This window comes from Nelumbo nucifera, chromosome 3 (genome assembly GCF_055504915.1).
Source record: "Nelumbo nucifera cultivar China Antique chromosome 3, China Antique-T2T, whole genome shotgun sequence".
Taxonomy (NCBI): Eukaryota; Viridiplantae; Streptophyta; class Magnoliopsida; order Proteales; family Nelumbonaceae; genus Nelumbo; species Nelumbo nucifera.
The window spans coordinates 51,350,500-51,369,985 of NC_142651.1; the positions used below are offsets into that span (position 1 = coordinate 51,350,500).

Consider the following 19,486-nt stretch of genomic DNA (forward strand, 5'->3'; position numbering starts at 1 on the left):
TGCCTATTTTCTTCTACATTTTTGTAATTTTTTAAATTTATTTCTATTTTAAAAAAATTATTACCTAACTATGACTTCATAGATTGATCAATTTGATGATGGTTGAATTGCTTATCCCACTACTTGGATAATGAATGATTTTATTTTTGAGTTAGTTTTAAAACATGTGGGTTTATATTATTAAAGATATTGGCATAGATCTAATTAGTGTCATTTATTAGTGAAAATAACTTAAATATAGAATTTAATAAAAGAAAATGGGAGTTAATACCTTAAGTATAAGACTTAATAAGAGTGGATTAAATGAGTTGAAATATAATAATTGAAATTACATTTTCAACCCTTACGGTTAGAGACGGAATAAATAAACAAATATGGGCATTTAGTGCCATTAAAAGCGCCACTAAAGCTGTAATAAAATAACTTTTACACCCTTTCACAAATAAAGAAATAGAGGATAATTCTAATACAAAAAAACTTTCACCATGCATCCACACTTTTATATATAGTATAGATAGATTGTACCTAATGTGTTGTGATCAATAGATCCAAACTCTTGTATCACATTTTTTTTTAATGTTTAAAAACAAGTCTTCTTATTCCTACTTCATTGGTGGCCCTAATGCCAAAGATAAACCCCAAACCTATATACAAAAATTATTTTAAGAATTTTTAGACAGCACTCTACCTTAAAATTCTAATTTTCAACCCTCCAAACCTATAAACCACATCCTACCTATGAATTTAGCATCAATCCACGGGTAGGATTCAGTCCACCCCTAGAAATCCTAGCTCCACCCTAAGGGTGGACTGAACTGTAAAAACCCCAAGATTTTAATGCTGCAATACCAGCTGGAACCCGATCCCAAAAACCGATAAGATCTAACCCTAGCCCGATAGTTAAGTGCGGGTCTACCACTTCACCCGACCCACTGACAATCCTATTATGGTTGCATACTGTAATTTGTAAACGACTTGGGATGTAATGGAATGGATCTGAGAGGAGAGAAGTGGGGGATGGATTGACATGGGAGGCCACCAAAGGAGCACGCCACATGTTTCTCTTCCATCCCTCCCACCAAGTCATATGGCCATAAAATAAAAGGTGTGATGGTACGTCTAATTGGTCCATTGCTTTCAACGTATTCTAATAAGGGACCCACCATTACCAAAAGAAAAAAAAAATTATCGGAAAAAGGGAATCGGGGCCCCACTTTGAAAGCCGACCACCAAATAAAACTGCATCGCACAACTTGGAACTGAGAACTTGGAAAAGAGAGAGGGTTGTGGGATTTGGGATTTTGGGCTTGACTTTTGGTGGCTGGACTTTGTTTTATTATTATATATTATTGTTTTTTCTTTTACTTGGTCGTTTTGGCAGTTGCAGTCTCAAGTCTCAACGGCCCTCGTATATTTTTGTAATTTGTATGCGCTGTGTAAACTGTAAAGCGGATCACTCTCTAGTCTCTATGGACTGATATAGATAAACATACAAATATAGATTAATGGTCATCTACAGGGTGCTGATAGATATGAGAATACGTGGCGTTGAGATGATTAAGAAAGAAAGAGAATTTGTGGGTCCCAGCTAAACATTCTTTACGTCATATAGATGACAAGAAACATGCCATCTAATATTCTAATGGATCATTTTGGTCCATGATAGCACTTACAAGCTATGCTTGATTTGAATCATTTGATGCATCTTTTTCAACATTTTAATATTTTATCAGCTGTCAGCTTAACTCAAATGGTTTAGTGATATCTTGCACTGTAGTAAAGTCCAAATCGGAGGTTTGTTTTGGCTGGCTGGCTGGCTGGCTATTTCAACTTCCTAATTTCACTATCAGCAAGGTTAACTTCCTCGTTTCGATGATTAAATTGGTTTGATCGATTGTGATTTGACTTTCCAATTCAATATAATTTCCATGCTCAGTCCAGGAATCAGAACAATCAATCAGGCCTAATGTATAGCTTCTTGGGTTTCAAAACATCTTAATTTTTCTTCCATTGGCAGCCACTGTCAATGAAACTAGTCAATCCCCCACAGGGAAAGCAAAGGCTTGTACCAAACTAAATGGGTCATCTCAGTCTGCAGATAGAACTGCAGCAATTTTACTCCTTAATCCAGAAAACAATAGAAGGCTTGATATTTATTTGAAATTTCAATAATCTGACACTGGGATCAACATACTGGCATTTCCTGCACCAATATCTTGACCTAACTGATTCCAATTGGGTTAAAATAAATCAAACTGCTAGAAGCTCAGTGGTCTTGATCCCCCTTACAGAAGGTTCCAGAGAAACACACCAGAAGGAACTACTGTATCCAAAACACATGCATACAAGAAGCAGATGTATGTAGATATATGTCTTGCAGTAGTATCTTTAATCGGACAAGCAAATGCAAAATGAAAACAAAAAGCAATGGCTGAACGATTATCATTTGAGATGTTAACGGATGGATTAGATACATTTGGAATAAAAACAATGATTAGATGACATGAGCTTCATTTTTAAGCTTGTCAATGAGTTCATCCACAGAGGAAACCATCACCCCTGCTTTCCTCTTAGGGGGCTCATGAACTTCAACTACCTCCAAATCAGACTTAATTTCCACATTCAGCTCCTTGGAAGTAACCTTCTTAATAACCTTTGACTTTGCTTTCATTATGTTGGGGAGCGTCGCATATCTCGGTTGGTTTAGTCTCAAATCCGTTCTGCATCAAGGACAAAAAAGATGAGAGGAGATGTTCTCATTCAAATAAGAACTTCATCCCAGATGAAAGAAAATGATATCCAATGAAAACTGTGGTATTCAAAGTGATGGAAATGTTAATATCAGAAAAATAAATGATTGAAATATATTGCTTATCACAATCGATTAATTAGGATGTAGCAATAAGAAGTTCCACTACCCGCAAAAGAAAGAAAAGAAAACCATTATCAATACTAAAATAATAAATCACATGCATCTGAACCAAAAATGTTTTGGGAAAGATGGTTTCTAAAAACCATTAGGATTTCGGAGGGAGCACTTGGGTTATGCATGGATAACACAAAATTACACATCCTAATACAGGTGCAGGAGCAAGGAAAGAATTCATGGGGGAACAAACCAATTTTCCAATTCCTATGCCAATTTTGGGTTATAGAATAGTGGTACTACTTCGGTTTTTTCTATTTATTTTCTAGTTGTTGGTGTCTTAAGAACATGGTTCTGTTTTATGGTAACTTCCAGACTTATTATTTATGGTAATTCTTGTAATTACTATTTTTTGGTAAACTCATGGATTACTATTTTGAGTAATTTCTGATGTTTCAAATTAAGTGAACTTTAGTGAACTAGTAAAGTGTTATTAGAGTTTTTTAGGAGTTAAATTCCTCATTTAAGTGTCCTTGTGGATTTGTCTTAGTTTTAAAACAATTAGAAGTTGTTTTAGGTCAGTTTCCTATCCAAATAGGAGCCTGTAAAGGGACATCCAATGCAATAAGTTGAGGCTGTAAATAGAGTCATTGTAATTGGAGTTCAAGGAGAGTTGATTTGATGAAATAAAGTTTGGTTTAGTGAGATCTGGTTGTTTCCGGAAATTTCTCTTCCCCCTCTCACCAGCAAGAGTTCTCTCTTCTAATTTCTTGCTCATTCTTTGGTGGACAGCAAGTTGTCTACTGCCTTTTCCATCTATATTCTTCATCTTTAATCAACCAGATACCCTTCACCCCACAAAGCCCACCACCAGATCTTAAATTAGTAGGAGCCTACCCCTTCCTACATCACATCCCCACTACCCAGGTAGGACTTTGCAGTAGGCACCATCATTCCACCTGGACAGTGGGGATGTTTTTGTTGTGCTACACGGATGACTTACTGTTCTTTACCTTCATATAGGTGTTTCTGCACTTGGAAGGCAAGTGATAACTTGTCACCTTTCTTTTTCTTTAATGAATTTTCTTTTAGTTTTCAAAATAAAATGCATTGTCAGCTCATAATAAACTCATATAACATGACATCGCACAAAAATCATTGTCCCTGGTAAACATAGCACCAAAAGCTGCATATTTTCAACCAATAAAACCAGTTTACATTTTTTGGGTCAGGTTGGGCTTGGGTGGACTGACCCATTACCTACTGTTGGTCCCAGTTATTCAGGGTCTTCAGAGGGGTGGACTAGATATGGACCTAATAGGAGTAGAATTTTTTGTCCAATTTAGGAGTAGAGTTTTTTGAGGAAAGGTAAAGTAATATATTAATATAATAGGATAAAATACGATAACGCAAATACAACCAAAGCATCCAAACACAAAAAGGAGCCGTGCCAAATAAAAGCCTATACTTCAGCTTGCTCCTTGGTAATTACAAAAAGAGTATCATAAACAAAAAAAAAAGAGATATGTAAGGTCTGTTTCTAAACAAGTTATGCACTACAACTCATGAGTAGAGTATGCCCCAAAGAGCCTTGATAATCTCATCATATGGCTTTCCACATCATTCAAAAAGAGCCTTCATAATCTCATCATATCACTTTCCAGCCACACTGTCCATACTAAATCCAAAGGCATTATTCCCCAAATCACATTTCCTTTTCTTCTAAGCCCAGGAATGTACCAGCCCTTTGGCCTCCAAGGCTCCAACATCATCTCTGGGAAACACCATTGAATCCCAAAGATATCAAACAACTTTGCCTGTAGTCTTCTAACCACCCTGCAGTGCGAAAAAAAATGCTACTCGCCATTTCTAATTCATCTGCACAAAAAATATAACATCATCTCCTCATTGTGAACAAACATCACTGCTACCATTGCTTCTTTGTCTCGCAGTACATCAAAAAGAGTGCAATACAAACTCGGAAGTGTTAACGTCACATCAAGGATCAAGTCAGAACCTGGTCCCACTCAGATAAAACCCATTCCACTGTTGGTGAATCTGAGCTTCAAGGGAGTTCAACCTCCTAAAATGGATACAATCCAAAGAGGAAATAGGAAAGAGAAGAAGAGAATAGGGAATGGAGGGAAATCTCAGATCTTAACTGATCTCTCGAGAGGTAGGGAGAGATACTTATAGCTTCTTACAATTGAATTCACATGGTCTCTAACAAACTAGTACTGATGTTTCCTCATGTAGACATATCTAAGAGGAGGCATGTAACATGTGGTTTCCTTGTGGCTGGCCAACTGGGCTTGCACCTGGGCTGCTGCTCTTGAGGAGTCATGGGCCTGGGCTGTAGTCACAGGGCTGTTGTGGGTCTTATCAGTTCCCACCCCTTGAGATGGACCTTGTCCTCAATGTTCATGTGAGGATATTGCTGTTGTAATTTGGCATAATCTTCCCACGTAGCATCCTCCTTAGGTAAGTTACTCCAGACAACCAGGGCCTACTTGGTGATTTTCCTTCCTGATCTGACCCACCTCAAATCTGTGATAACCATGGACTCCACAATGAGTTTCCCATCATCACTGAGCTGGGGCAATTGCTGACTGGAAATAGCTGTGTTAGGCACATATGGCTTCAGTAAGAAGACATGAAAAACAGGATGTAGCTTTGTCTCCGGGGGTAACTCCAAGTGGTAAGCCACCTTCTCCACCCTCTCAATCACCCTGAAAGGCCCAAAACAATGAGGAGAAAGCTTATGCCAGACCCTCTGACAGTAAGGCGGGAGTTTGATGTACATAATTTCACCCACCTCATACTCTACATCTCTGTGCCCCCGATCATAGACTGATTTCATTTGCTGTCTGGCCTTATGTAGGTGAAGCTTAAGTGACCTGAGTTATGTCATCCCAAGATGTTAGCTGACTGTCAACTTCTGCTACTGCAGTTGAGTCTTTCTCATAAGGTATAATAGCTGGTGGATCACGCCCATACACAGCATTGAAGGTAGTTGTCCCCGCGGGCTACGTGGTACAAAGTATTATACAAGTACTCAGCCCAAGGTAACCAGTGAAGCCATTGCTTGGGATGTTCTCCAACAAAGCACCAGAGATAGGTTTCTAGATGATAACCTCAGACTGCCCATCCATCTGTGGGTGATACCTTGTTGAATGGTCAAGCTCCACCACTTGGGCCTTGAAAAAAGCTTCCAAGAATCTGCTCATAAATAAGGGATTACAATCTGTAATGATGCTGGTAGGTGTGCCATGCAGTTTTGCAACCTCTTGAACATAGGCCTGGGCAACCATGGCTGCTATGTAAGGCTGGGGAAGGGCAACAAAGTGGGAGTACTTACTGAGACGATCCTTTGCCACTGGACTTGGGAAGTTCAGTTATGAAATCCATGGTGATTTCATCCCATATTTTCTCTGGTACAGACAGGGGCTATAACAGACCTGCTGGTGATTGAGTTGAGTATTTCTGGTGTTGACAGGTAGAACAAGCTGCAACATATTACTTGACCATATGTTTCATTCCATGCCAATAGTAATGAGTAAGCATCTGTAGGTACGAAGTATACCTCAGTGGCCACCCAATGTAGAGCCATGGAATAGCTTAAGTAGCTGCTGGTCAAAAGCAGATTTCATAGACACCAACAGTTTCCCCTTGTAGAATGTCAGAGTCGATTAGAATGTAACCTGAAACTACTGCTGGATTGTATAAGCATTTTTCCTAATTTGCAGTAACTCCGGATCTTGTTGGGCTTCTTCCTTAAGCTGGTTCAATAGAGAGTAGACAGGCTTGGAGACAACCATGGACCTGAGCTCTTCTGCCCTTGAGAGAGCATTGGCCATTGTGTTTTGCCTTCCTGCCTTATAATTAATAATAAAATCATAACCCAATAACTTTGAAGCCCACTTTTGCTGTTTTGGGCTGAGAACATGCTTCTCCAAGAGATGTCTGAGGCTCTTGTGATCATTCTGAACAGTAAATCTTTGCCTAATAAGATACGCCCTCCATTTCTGAATTGCAAGTACGAAGTCCATTAGCTCTTTTTCATATGTGGATTTTGCTGGGCCTACAAAGGGAAGTACCTTGCTAAAATAATCTATGGGCAGGCCTTAGCTGCATGAGTACTGCACTAATACCCTTACCAGAAGCATCGCACTCAACTGAGAAATCCTTGTTGAAATCTGGTAGAATCAAGGGCAGTAGTGTTATGACAGCCTTCTTAAGATCCAAGAAAGCTTGTTCGGCTCTTCCATCCCAATGGAAGGAGTTTTCTTGAGCAGCGAAGTCAGGGGTTCAGCTATGACTTCATACCCTTGTATGAATTGGCGGTAGTATCCAATTAGGCCCAGAAATCCTCTGATACCCTTGAGTGTGGACGGATAAGCCAAATTAAGCATGCATGCCACTTTCTCTGGATCTGTCTGGACCCTCCCTTCAAAGATAATATGACCAAGGTAGTATATTTTGGTTCGCCCAAAAGAACACTTCAACAGCTTAGCAAAGAGTTGGTTATGCCTTAAGATGTCTAAGGTGCTGCAAAGATCCTTCATATGAAAAGTCCAATTTGCACTATAGATAAGGATATCATCAAAGAATAACAGAATATATTTACATAAATAGGGCCTAAATATGTTATTCATGAGGCTTTGAAATGTCAATAGAGCATTGTTAATCCTAATGGCATAACCATAAATTCTCAGTGTCCATCTGCAGTCCTAAAGGTTGTTTTGTGTATATCTGGCCCATGAACTTGGATCTGATGATACCCAGATAGATGATCTAGTTTGGAGAAGTGTTGTGCCTACCCAAGCTTGTCAAATAGATCCTCAATGAGTGGAATGGGAAACCTTTCTTTAATAGTTATGCTATTTAAGGCCCTGCAGTCCACACAAAATCTCCAGGTGCCATTCGTTTTAACAAGAAGCACCAAAGATGAGTACAGGCTCTTATTTATTTTTAATTTTATTTTCTATCAAAGATGAGTACAGGCTCTTATTGGGTTGAATGAAACGCTTGCCAAGTAACTTTTTCACCATCTTCTTGATCCTTTTGTAATGGGGTATCTATAAAGTCTGACATTAACTGGTTCAGCCCCTGAAGAAATGGGACTATGAAGACCGTGGGCCTGGTTAGGGGGTAGGGTCATGGGCTCTTAAAATATGTCATTATATTCTCACAAGAGCTGTTGTAATTGGTCATACCGCATTGAGTCTTTTGTTGTAGCTTCTTCACCAGTCAACTTGGGCTCAACAGCCTACGGGCCTAGGTGCATCAATATAGGACAGTCCCCTTGCTGACAATATTTGAGGATTACCTGGAGGGCCTCCTGGGTCTGGTTTGTGGGTTTGAGGCCCTTGATGTGGTACTGCCTTGTGCCAATGGAGAATTCCATAGTGAGGTTGGCCCAATCATGAGTGACTTGACCCAACTAACATAACCAATGCATCCCTTGAACTACATCAGCTCTTGGGAATTTTGGGGGATATAAGTCTACTGACAATTGGTTTCCCTGAATTTTCATGCCCACGCCCTTGCAAATTCCATCGCAGGAATGTGATTGGCATCTGCTATGTGCATAGAAAATGGGGTGATGGGCTGAACAGTTAGGCCCAAACAATTGGACAGCTTTGTGGTAACAAAATTTAGGGAGCTCCCCCCACTATTAATCAAAATGGAGACCTTTCAGCCCATTACCCTCATAGTTTGAGAAGAGGGAAGCACAGCGAGAGATTGTAGTGATATTTCCGAGTAGTATGTGACATATCCCTCCTTTGGTAAGGTATGATCTTAAGTCTTGCCCTCGGTCAGTTCTTCACCCCTATCATCCACTTGTAACAAAGTATACTTTTGGGCCTTAAATCGGTGGCCTGGAGTATATTTCTCATCACAATTGTAGCATAGACCTTTCTTATGCTTGTCCTGCATTTCCATCCATGAGAGTCACTTCAAGGGCATGTAGTTGGACCAGGTGTGGAGGTCGGACCAAGTCCCTTGCCTAAGATCTATTCTGGTTTGACTAGGGGATTTAAGTATAGGATCTCGGGGCTTGTCCATTTTTTTAATTTGGTTGAGTTGTTCCTCCTGGACCTTGGCCAAACATGATACAATCAAGATTGAGGTGGGTTGTAGAGCCCTAACCTCTATTCTATGTCACCTTTAATCCCCCCAATGAAACACCCTCTAAGTGCATGTTCAGGCCATCCATGAACTATGAGAGCCAACCTCTCAAATTTTTGCTGGTATTCTTTCACAGTTCTAGTTTGTTTAAGTCTAGTTAGAGCCTCGTCAAAATTAGCAAACCTAGAGGGACCAAATCTAGCACGAAAAGCCTCAGTAAAGTCCATTCATGTGATTTGGGAGTGGGTCCTTCGAAACCATTGAAACCATAAGCTTGCCTCACCATCTAGGAAAATCAAAGCCATAGAGACTCGTTGTGAAGCAAGAGTCTCATGAAATTCAAAGTAGTGTTCATCTCTATGAAGGGGGAGGGATCCTCACCAAAAAAAAAAGGAAATCTAGCCTTCCCACTCATCCAAGTGGAGCTCTAGATCTTTGTGAACTACCGACAAAGGAGCTTTCAGACTCATCTTCCTTGTTTTTTTTTTTTATCAATAACAACAGATTTCATTAAATAGTAGTAAACTTACAAAGAAGAGGAGCTAAGGTATCTTAACTCCCCAGAATTTGGGAATGCACCCAAACTGATAAAAACAACAATTACAACTGAGCCCAGAGCCTAGAAACCCTATTAACCCCTTGCCTAGCTAATCCATCAGCAAAGGAGTTTGCATTTCTCTTTACTCAAAAGTACACTGAACTTCCATATTCTTGATCAGCCATTTGAACTTTCTCTTTTCATTACTGTAGCTCCACATCTTAGAAGTTTCTTCTTTTAGCCAATCCACTACGATCACAGAATCTCCCTCTATAATCAATTTCTTGACATTTAGGTCTTTAGCCCTTTGTACCCCTTCTAAAGCTGCTAACACCTCAACCCTCAAAGAGTCTCCCACTCCAATTGGGCCAAAGAACATAGCTATTACATTACCTTTCTCATCTCTTAACACACCCCCCCCCCCCCCAATACCCGAAGGCCCTGGATTCCCCATGCTACTACCATCAAAATTCAGTTTAATAAAACCAGGAGGTGGAGGGTTCCATGTGAGATTCGAGGTTTTCTTAATTGAGACTGACCTAGAAATTTCTTTCCATTTTCTTAACATATCATCTGTTGAAAAATCTGTGAACTCATCCATTGTTTTCAGCCAATGTAATACTCTTATATGAATCACTTCTAACATAGTTTCCAAACCTCTCTCCTTTTCTGAAAAGATCCTTGAATTTCTTTCTTCCCATATTGTCCAACAAACAGCAGCCCTCACACATCTCCACATGATTCTTGATCTTTTTGTAGGGTAGTCAAGAGAAGAAGGAAAACAAGCTTTGCACATTTGTTGGGGAGATCCACCTGCACCCAAACAAATAAGCAAACCATTCCCAAATATTTTTTGCCAAAACAAGTGTGGAGATAAATTTTGCAAAGAACGCACCAGTGTGGAGATAAACAGCTATTGGGTCTTTTTCTTTGAAGAAAATCACCTGTGTTAACTCTTTCCAGGAAAGCTTCCCAACAGAAACTCCCAACCCTTGGAGGTATAGGTTGACACCACACTTCCTTGACAGAGAATGACAAGCCAATAGGAATTTCCGATTGTATTAGGGCTTTAAAGGAGGCACAAGTAAAGGATCCGGAAGGAGACAGTCCAAATCCTACTATCTGTTTTTGATGGCTGGAGAGATTTGATCGAACCGGGTCGTCACTGCCGAGAGCGCCTCCTTAATCTCCTTCAGATCTCTAGAGAATTTGTGGAGGTCTACTTCAATTTGATCTACACACTCATTCACAGGCACTGATCTGGATGTAGGCATGGTTGGATCATGGGCTTTGATACCAATTGATAAAACCCACTCCTCTGTTGGTGAATCTGAGCTTCTTCAAGGGAGTTCAACCTCCTGAAATGGATACAATCCAAAGAAAGAAAGAGGAAAGAGAATTCCCTTCCCTTTTGCCATACTTCGAGCAAATAACTTCTCTCCATAAGCTGTCCACCTCTTCATTATATGACCGTTTTGGAGGGCTTTCACACAGCAGCTGCTTGCATTGCAAGGTAGGCTCTAGATGGAAAGCCATCAAGTCATGTTTGGTGAAAACCCCAAAAAGCCAAAAATAGGCCTACATGAGCTGAGAAATCAACTTTTCAGTGAAGCTATTTTCAGTAGCTTCTCAAAAGCGGCTCAATCAACACAAAAGCCCTCCCAAACAGGCCTTAATCTCCAATCAACACAGCTTCATTTGCAAACGTACATATACATTTTTTTATAAATAACAGTGGTATTATATTATATGCCTTAAAAGAAACCCCCATGCATGTCCAGGCTCGACAGCAAGGGAAGTACATAAAAACAACTTAAGCTGACCATACACAGATACATGAAAATAAAAAACTTTCAGGTTACAATTGCACCCTAGGCCCAGGTATTCCCCAAATACATCCTTGTGTCATCACTCCTGCTCTAGCTAAGCTATTGGCTATGGTGTTAGCCTGAACAAGTATTCCCCAAATACATCCCAGGTATTCCCCAAATACATCCTTCTGTCCACCTGAACAAGTAGTTCAAGCTACATCTAGTGGATTGGGCTTCCCTAATCACAGTTCTAAACCTTCATGGTGGTTCCTCTTCAGCGTTAAGCCAAGAGTAACAAATTGGCTATCCCCTTCAATTAGGAAAAAAAGATAATTTTTTATTCTAAATAAAAATGCATGCATGTATGTAATTCTTCAAGTGGGCTTGGGTTGGGTCGTGCTTGGGCTACCTAAGGCCTCAACCCAAGCCCAACCCAAGTTTAAATCAGGTTCAATTCTTCTAGCCCAAGCTCAGCCTGCAGCCTGAAAACTTAGGCTCAACCCATGCAAAAACTTGGGTTGCACCCAGGCAAAGTTGCAGCTTTAGACCTAACCTTTGGCATTTTTTTTCACAAGTGGCTTCTCTCAGACTTAACCCACTTGTCAGCCCGAGATTTTACCATTACACCAAAACAATGGCCCCTATAACAAAACAACCTTCCAAATAGTTAATCTAGAGAAGATTTCAGTCTGTGCTACTGCTAAATTTACGGCTAGGGTGGCGTTCAGTAAATCCAAAGTCTGAAGTCTGAAAAGTTAAAAAAAAAAACTTTGAAACGCTCTGAAAGTAATCCATGGAAATTTTGCGTTTCTACTTTTGCAGAAATCTAAATGCAGTGGAGTTTTTGAGTAATCTGAATGTTGTGTTGTCTAAAAATGTGCATTTTACAAATTTACCCATCAAATTATTATTTAAACAGCATTAGCAAAAATGATTAAAATATTTTGATATTATAGTATAACAAAAAAATAAATGTTAAGAAATAATAAAATTAAAAAAATAATAAATATGATTAACATGATTAATATAATAAAAATAATTTTAATTTAAAAATATTATAAAATAATAATTGTCTTCAAATATTAATACTATAAAATAATCTTAATTGAACAAATATTTTAATATTTTATAAAACATTATAAAATCATATTAATTTGTTTATAGAAAATATTGGAATTCTAGAGAGAAAATGGTAAAATATAAATATAAAAAAAAAAGGTAAAATGGAGTCAAAGTAGTGGTGGCGGCAGGAAGATGAAAAACGAAGTATGGGTGAAATATCAATTTTGATTAATTTTACAAAGGGCACACTTGAGCTAAGAGAGGAAATGTTTTCTCTCAAAGTTTTTAGTCTTCGTTTTTACAAGGGCACACCTAGACTCCGTCCATCTTTGCTTCATGAGCGGCTGAAGCCACCCTTCTCCCTATCTCCTCTCTTTGTCATTCCCCCACTCTCTTCTTCTTCTTCTTTCCACCTACTATTGCCCAATTCAACGAAAATGCAGAACAAAGGGGTGACCACTAGCGCTCCCATTTCCCTTCTTCTTAGTGCCACCAAACTACCGTTCTCCTTCCCCATTCCCCCCTCTTCTTTTTCTTTTCCTTCTTCTCTGACAGGGAAGAGAGAGAGAGAGAGAGAGAGAGAGAGAACAGTTGGCGCTGGGCTCGATCCTGGTTCGCAACTCCTTTGTTCACCAACAATGAGGAAGAGATGAGAGAGAAAGAAGAAAATTGTGTTCGCTACCTCCAAACGCATTCAGATGTAGCTCAACATCTGAACTCTTTGGAGGCCTTTTCAACGTTTGGAGGAGCGACCCGGAGATGCAACCGAATGACCTCCAACTACTGCAAAGCATCATTTTCAACATTTGGAGGTCAATTCAGCACTACCAAACACCCCTTAAATATTTCTACCATAAGTTGACATAGGCAAACCTATGCTACTGCTATAAATTTTCTAATCATTTATGCTACTGCTACAATTTCAGGTTTGACATAGGCAAACCTAGGGCTTCAACGGGAAATTTCTCATTTGGAAATTGACTTGAGATTTTGATTTTACACTGCATTCTCACTTGATATAAAAAATCAGATTATATATTACTGGATTATAGTTACAACAAATATTTTATACTGTCAAAGCATTGGATTCAGAGGTTCAGTTAGGAAGATAATACCATGTTGCTTGACAAGGTTGACTTCAACCAGCAGGTAAAAACTCAATCAAGCCCCAAATGTTTTTTACATTTTCACGGAATTTAAAAACTCAAGGCTGCACTTTAGATCTTCTCTTCTAGTAAGTTCTGGAAGTATTTAACACTAATTGTATCAGTACCCACATCAAGCATATATAATATAGCGCTCTACACTAAAATATGGACAACAAGACTAGCAACCTGAGAACTGAAAAGCTCCACATATGCTAAAACCTAGCTGTAGGCAAATAGCATCTATTAAATGGGAACTGCACATAAAACAGGTAATCAATTCAGCAACCTCAGAAATGAAAAGCTCCACATATACTAAAATCCAGTAGGATACAACTGCAATATGTTAAGAGACACTTGGTAAGGAGGATACCATATAATTGTACCAACCAGGAAGAATCCTATGAGACTGAGTTCCAATGATAGAAAAAAAAATCAAAAAAATTGTAATAACCACAAGGAAACCATGAGGAGGGTCTGATGTTTACGTGATTACAGCCGGTAGGTCTAAACACAGAGTCTCAAGACCACCATCCACCTCCCTTTCCACAGTTGCTACCTGCTTCTCTTTATCCAGTACAACCTACTAAAGAACAGAAAAAGGTCATAACAAAATAAAAGAACTATTAGAATGGAATAAAACAAAAACTTCCTTTCAATTCCAACAGCAAGTTTCTTTTCAGGATCTATAAAACCCAATGATCATCATGCTGCTCTTTTGCAGATAAAAAAAAGTGATCATCATGTTGCTATCAAGGAAAAGAAAAACTTATGGACATGTGGACATGGTTGTCAAAGCATCAGCACACACACACAAACACATAGAGAGAGAGAGAGAGAGATTATTATACTATAATATTACCTACCATAATATAATGACACCAATTTTTACCCCTAGGCAACCACCTTGTGCACTAGGTATTATTTGTAGGCACATGCACATACAAAGTTTGAACTTAGAATTATGTGTCTTACAATGAGTAATCCAAAAAAAAATATTTATATATGAGAAATCCAAAAAATATTTATATATGAGAATTGGTAATAAAAAGGGAACAGACAAACAACCCAGAAGGCTTTACAGTGTACCACCCTCTAGATCAATTGCAACCACCCAATTAAAGACAAAATCCCTTTTCTTAAACATGTTGAACTCTTTCGGCACCAAAACCAAAACACATGAAAAAGAAAGACCCTTTCAAATTCCAAAAGTTATGTTCTTCCTTTTCAAACAAACCAGCATATCACAAAGGGAACCATGACCAATTCTCCCAAAGAGGCAATACTTCAGACAGGCAAGGAGAGAAGAATAGAACAGATATATCAATCAAAATGAATGGAACACATATTCTGCAGGTAAAGCAATCCATGACAAATAAAGAAAAGAGCTCCTGTAATGCAAAAAAAAAAGGCAGTAAAGCAACAATTGATCCACGGATTCCTATTAACTCCCAAATAAAAGATCAGAATGCCCCCATTATTAATGTGGTTGACTGTGATGATTCAGGAATACCATCCACATGAAAGCTTCAACTCTAGGGGGTGTCAAACAACCATAATTAGAACCAGCCTCCATATATTCTTAGGTCCCTTGCCAGGGCCACATAGAAACATTACAATGTGTCAAAGACAGCAAAAAATACCCACCACTCCAATTATCTTCCCCAAATCTAACTTTTAAACCACCTTCCACATTGAAGCTGTAGAGCCAAACATTGATTGCAGTCTCTAATAATGATTTTTCAAAAGCTAACACTGTTAGAAAGAGTAGCATTTCTTCCTCTTCCCTAGGGAATCTCCACAAACACTCTCCTAGAAGAGCTTCTTTCATAACACCCATCCTTCTGAAACCCAAAACACCAAGAAGGCTAGTGCAGAAACCCATTAACCAAAGAAAGTTTTCTTTTATCCCCACCAACACTCCATAAGAAGGAGACTACTAGGCTGGATGCTCTTTCCCATAGATGGGTTGTCAATGCTACATCATTACATTAGAGAAGATCATTTGTGCATAGATTGAATAGCTCTTTTTTTACAAGGGAAATACTTAATTATACTATGAAAACAACAAAGAGCCCAGCAACAGAGGACAAAGAAAAGGCAAGCCACACAGAAAACAAACAACAAGAACAATTAACCAAGGTTTGGCAGATCAAGTGCAAGCTCACAAATCCACAAGGGGCAATGTTACAGAACCATCCCCGATCCTTAAAACCTTTGTTCACTAATGCATGAGCCACCGTTACTGTCTCTTTAATAAAAAGCAAATGAAACAGATAAGCCAGCTGCAAGATCAATGATATCTTTCAGCAAAAAATAAAAATAAAAATAACTTCCAGGTTGATGTTGGATGTATCACCACAAGCACAATTAATAAGACCTTGACACTCGTTCAAGTGTTACTTAGGCAAAGCCGCAAAAGGTGACAACTCTTCTTGTCAGCCTTAATAGTGTTGCATTTACAGCTATAATTGTGTCAAATTCAGATTGGATCTAGCCACATCCAAGTCTGATCTGATCATTAAAAACCTAAAATCCAAAATCCGATCAGATCGGGGGGTCTCAGATCAGATGGGATTCATCTGAGCCCATTTCACCATCTTTAAATTAAATAATAATAATAATAATAATTACAATAATAAAAATTACAAATGCATTAATCACTCATTGGCTTACATATTGAATAAATTTATACAAATAGAAATAATAGATTTATTAATCATAAACTTTACATATGCATATTATATAAAAATTTAGTCAAACTTGAATCTTAATTGGATCAAGTGGATTTAGATACACATCCAATCCAATTATTAAAAAGATGCACTTTTTAATATCTGAATCCGAACCATTTATGTAAACAGATCATCCGGATCTGGAATAATCAGATTAGGTCTCATGCTTTCAGACTCCATTGATGGCCCTAGCTACATTGCATGGTCCCTCCTCTTTCTATTCTAGTGGAAGGGAATTCTGAATGCCATCAGATGGAGAAAGGATTTTGGGAGAGGCCCATGGAATGGATACCTAACAAGTTGAATGACATTCAACAACTATTGGGATTTGAGCATCTGTTTTGAGATGGATTTCTAGGGGCTTGACTCTGCCATGGTTGGATTAGCCAAGTCTGTAGCAAATAGGGAAAGTCTGTTTGGTTAGGATTCATTGCCATATATTTCATGTATAGAACGCCTTTTTATGTATAGCACTGATGAACCGGTGATGGCAATCAATCATGTCTTTTGTCATTTATTCTTATCTTAATATAGAAGAATGTTCCTTGGCCCAATGAAGTTCCTAAACTGAGCAAAAGAAAATGAACCAATTTGATAGGTAAGAAACTGAGAGATACAACAATTCTGCTATGTACTAAAAAGATGGGCAATACTAACTTTTGAAGCGAATGTTCCCTGAGGCCACTTGAGCAGCCCCGCAACCATTTGCCCCGTTTGATTGCAGTCATCATCAATAGCCTGCACAGCAATTCGGACAACCAACAGATAATATTCTACTTATGTGCATCTTTCAGTAGCCACGATTCAAGGAAAAAGGATTTAAAAGAAAATCGAACGGAAAGTTTGAACTCCAAAACCCTAATTCTGCAAATTAAAAGTTAAATCTGACGGACCTGTTTACCGAGGATGAGGAGGCCAGGTTTCTCGACATCCACAAGGGCTTTTAGGAGCTTGGCGACGGAGAGGGGATAAAGAGTAGCCGGAGAATCGACGTGGATGGCCCTATCAGCGCCCATGGCGAGTCCAGTCCTAAGGGTGTCGACGCACTGGGCGGGGCCCATGCTGACGGCAATCACTTCCGACGCCAATCCTGCTTCCTTGATGCGTAGAGCTTCCTCAAGAGCAATCTCGCAGAACGGGTTCATCGACATCTTCACGTTGCTGGTCTCCACACCGCTCTGATAGTTTTGAATGCATGAATACATAATCATTGAATCACGAGCTCCATGATGATGGTGATCAAGAATTCAAGATAATAAATTCACAAGTTTATTTTTAAAATTAAATTGATTTAATTGTGTTGATTACCTTGTCGGGTTTGACTCTGATCTTAACGGCGTAGTCGACGACTCTCTTTACAGCGACCATGATCTTCATCTTTGTTCCTGTACTATTCACGACCACCGTTACCGTAGCTGAAAGCAGTAACAGAAACAGAGGAGAGTAGTCCGCTGTGTATACTCTTCTGTAGCTTCGGATAAGATTGCCACTTTTGGAAATGAGGTTTTCTTTTCTCAGAAAAAAGAAAAAAAAAAATAGGTTGAACTTCGGAGTTCGGATGAGGATGCCACTTCAGGCACTGCTTTACGTGGTGACGAATATTCCCAGCCTAGATGGATCGGACAACCCAGACAGCATATCAGAATTCAGAGCTTTTTCGATAGGTATCAGAATTCAGAGCTTAGCTTCATGTAGGGCTGCAAATAGTGCTGGTTTATACGAATTCAATACGATAAAGGGAATCCATCATCAAAATTTCCGTTTATAATTGAACTGAACCTGAATCCATCCTTTTTTTTTTTTTTTGAACTGAACCTGCAGAGCTTTTTCGATAGGTATCAGAATTCAGAGCTTAGCTTCATGTAGGGCTGCAAATAGTGCTGGTTTATACGAATTCAATACGATAAAGGGAATCCATCATCAAAATTTCCGTTTATAATTGAACTGAACCTGAATCCATCCTTTTTTTTTTTTTTGAACTGAATCCATCCAAATGGGATTTCATATAAAAATATAAGTATATGTTTTATATGTGATTTATATGTGGTAATTAAATGGTGATCAAAATAGTGATAATACGTGTTTAAATTTTTTTTTTAATTTTTTATATTTTTACATATAAAATAATTTTTATTTATCATATTCATTTTTATTTTATATTATGAATATATAATATTAATATGTATCTAAATGTTTTCTATAAAATTTTTATAATTTTGTAACTTTTGTGTTTTTTTACTTTTTAATTTTTATTATTTCATTTTAATATTAAGGATTGATACATTTGACTCAAAATGTTGAATTATTGATCCATCACCAAATAAGAAAACAATTTTATTTTTGGGTCAGTTTTAAATTTTAGATTTCCTTTCTATCATTGATGAAAATAATTCTCATCTTTCTACAATTTTTTATTTTTAATTTTTATAATTATTTCTATTTCAAATTTTTATTATTTAATTATAACATCATGTATTGGCCCATTTGACCCAAATGATTGAATTTCTTACTCACCACTCGGCAATTGAAGTAACCCTCTCAAAATCAAAGCAATCCCTTTGATGCAAACCCTTTACTAAGTTCTTACAAAAGGACATTCCCTTTGAGTGGACCCCTTAATTGCCAAAAATCCTTTGAAGACATCAAGTCCCTTTTTCCTTTGCCCTCCCATTCTTATTCCACCTCAACCAAACAATTCTTCACTCCTTTATATTTTTGTTAACAATGTCACTCTTGGTTGCTTATTAGCACAATATGACTCTGCCAATATAGAACGAGTTGTTTATTATCTAAGTTATATATTAATAGAGTACAAATGCAAATACACTCCTTTAGAGAAGAAGGCTTGTTTGGTTATTATCTTCGTTGTTCAAAAATTATGTCATTATATGCTTAATCACCAAATCAAATTAATTACTAAATTTGGCCCCTTAAAATACCTCCTAAACAAACTAGCCTTCACTGGTCACTTTATTAAGTAGCTTTTTATTCTTTCAAAATTTAATATCCAATATACACACCAAATTGCAATCAAAGGTCAAGCAATTGTCGATCAGCTAGATGCCCATGCTTTACCTTCTTCTACTCCTTCAATCAAGGTTTTAAAAATCGACCCGAAAATGGAACCGTTCTAGCTACCGGTTTCTGGGTCAGCGGTTTGACCTTCTGGGTCGAATGATTCGAACGGTTTGCTATTA

The 19,486-nt window shown here is 38.2% G+C and overlaps 1 protein-coding gene across 2 annotated transcripts; it reads right to left on the bottom strand.

The window, feature by feature from the left end:
- Window positions 1-2,340: 2,340 nt before the first annotated feature.
- LOC104600853 (electron transfer flavoprotein subunit beta, mitochondrial-like) lies at window positions 2,341-18,284 on the bottom strand. 2 transcript variants are annotated; one of them, XM_088900714.1, is made up of 6 exons: window positions 17,598-18,284; window positions 17,183-17,467; window positions 16,947-17,027; window positions 14,043-14,137; window positions 13,744-13,811; window positions 4,236-13,650 (listed from the first exon to the last, which is right to left on the bottom strand). In XM_088900714.1, exons 1-6 carry the CDS (start codon window positions 17,664-17,666, stop codon window positions 13,589-13,591), a joined length of 660 nt encoding a protein of 219 aa, XP_088756840.1. In that variant the 5' UTR covers window positions 17,667-18,284; the 3' UTR covers window positions 4,236-13,588. The 2 variants fall into 2 exon arrangements, with proteins under 2 accessions (XP_010262299.1, XP_088756840.1); XM_010263997.3 differs by lacking the exons at window positions 4,236-13,650; window positions 13,744-13,811 and adding an exon at window positions 2,341-2,720.
- Window positions 18,285-19,486: the final 1,202 nt, after the last annotated feature.

Excerpts from the sequence above, each read along its gene's own strand:
- LOC104600853 (XM_010263997.3), bottom strand. The coding sequence starts at position 17,666 with ATGAAGATCATGGTCGCTGTAAAGAGAGTCGTCGACTACGCCGTTAAG. Across the intron at positions 17,028-17,182 it reads TCCTCATCCTCGGTAAACAG|GCTATTGATGATGACTGCAA; the intron begins GTCCGTCAGATT and ends ATTGCTGTGCAG. Across the intron at positions 14,138-16,946 it reads AGGGAACATTCGCTTCAAAA|GTTGTACTGGATAAAGAGAA; the intron begins GTTAGTATTGCC and ends GTTCTTTAGTAG.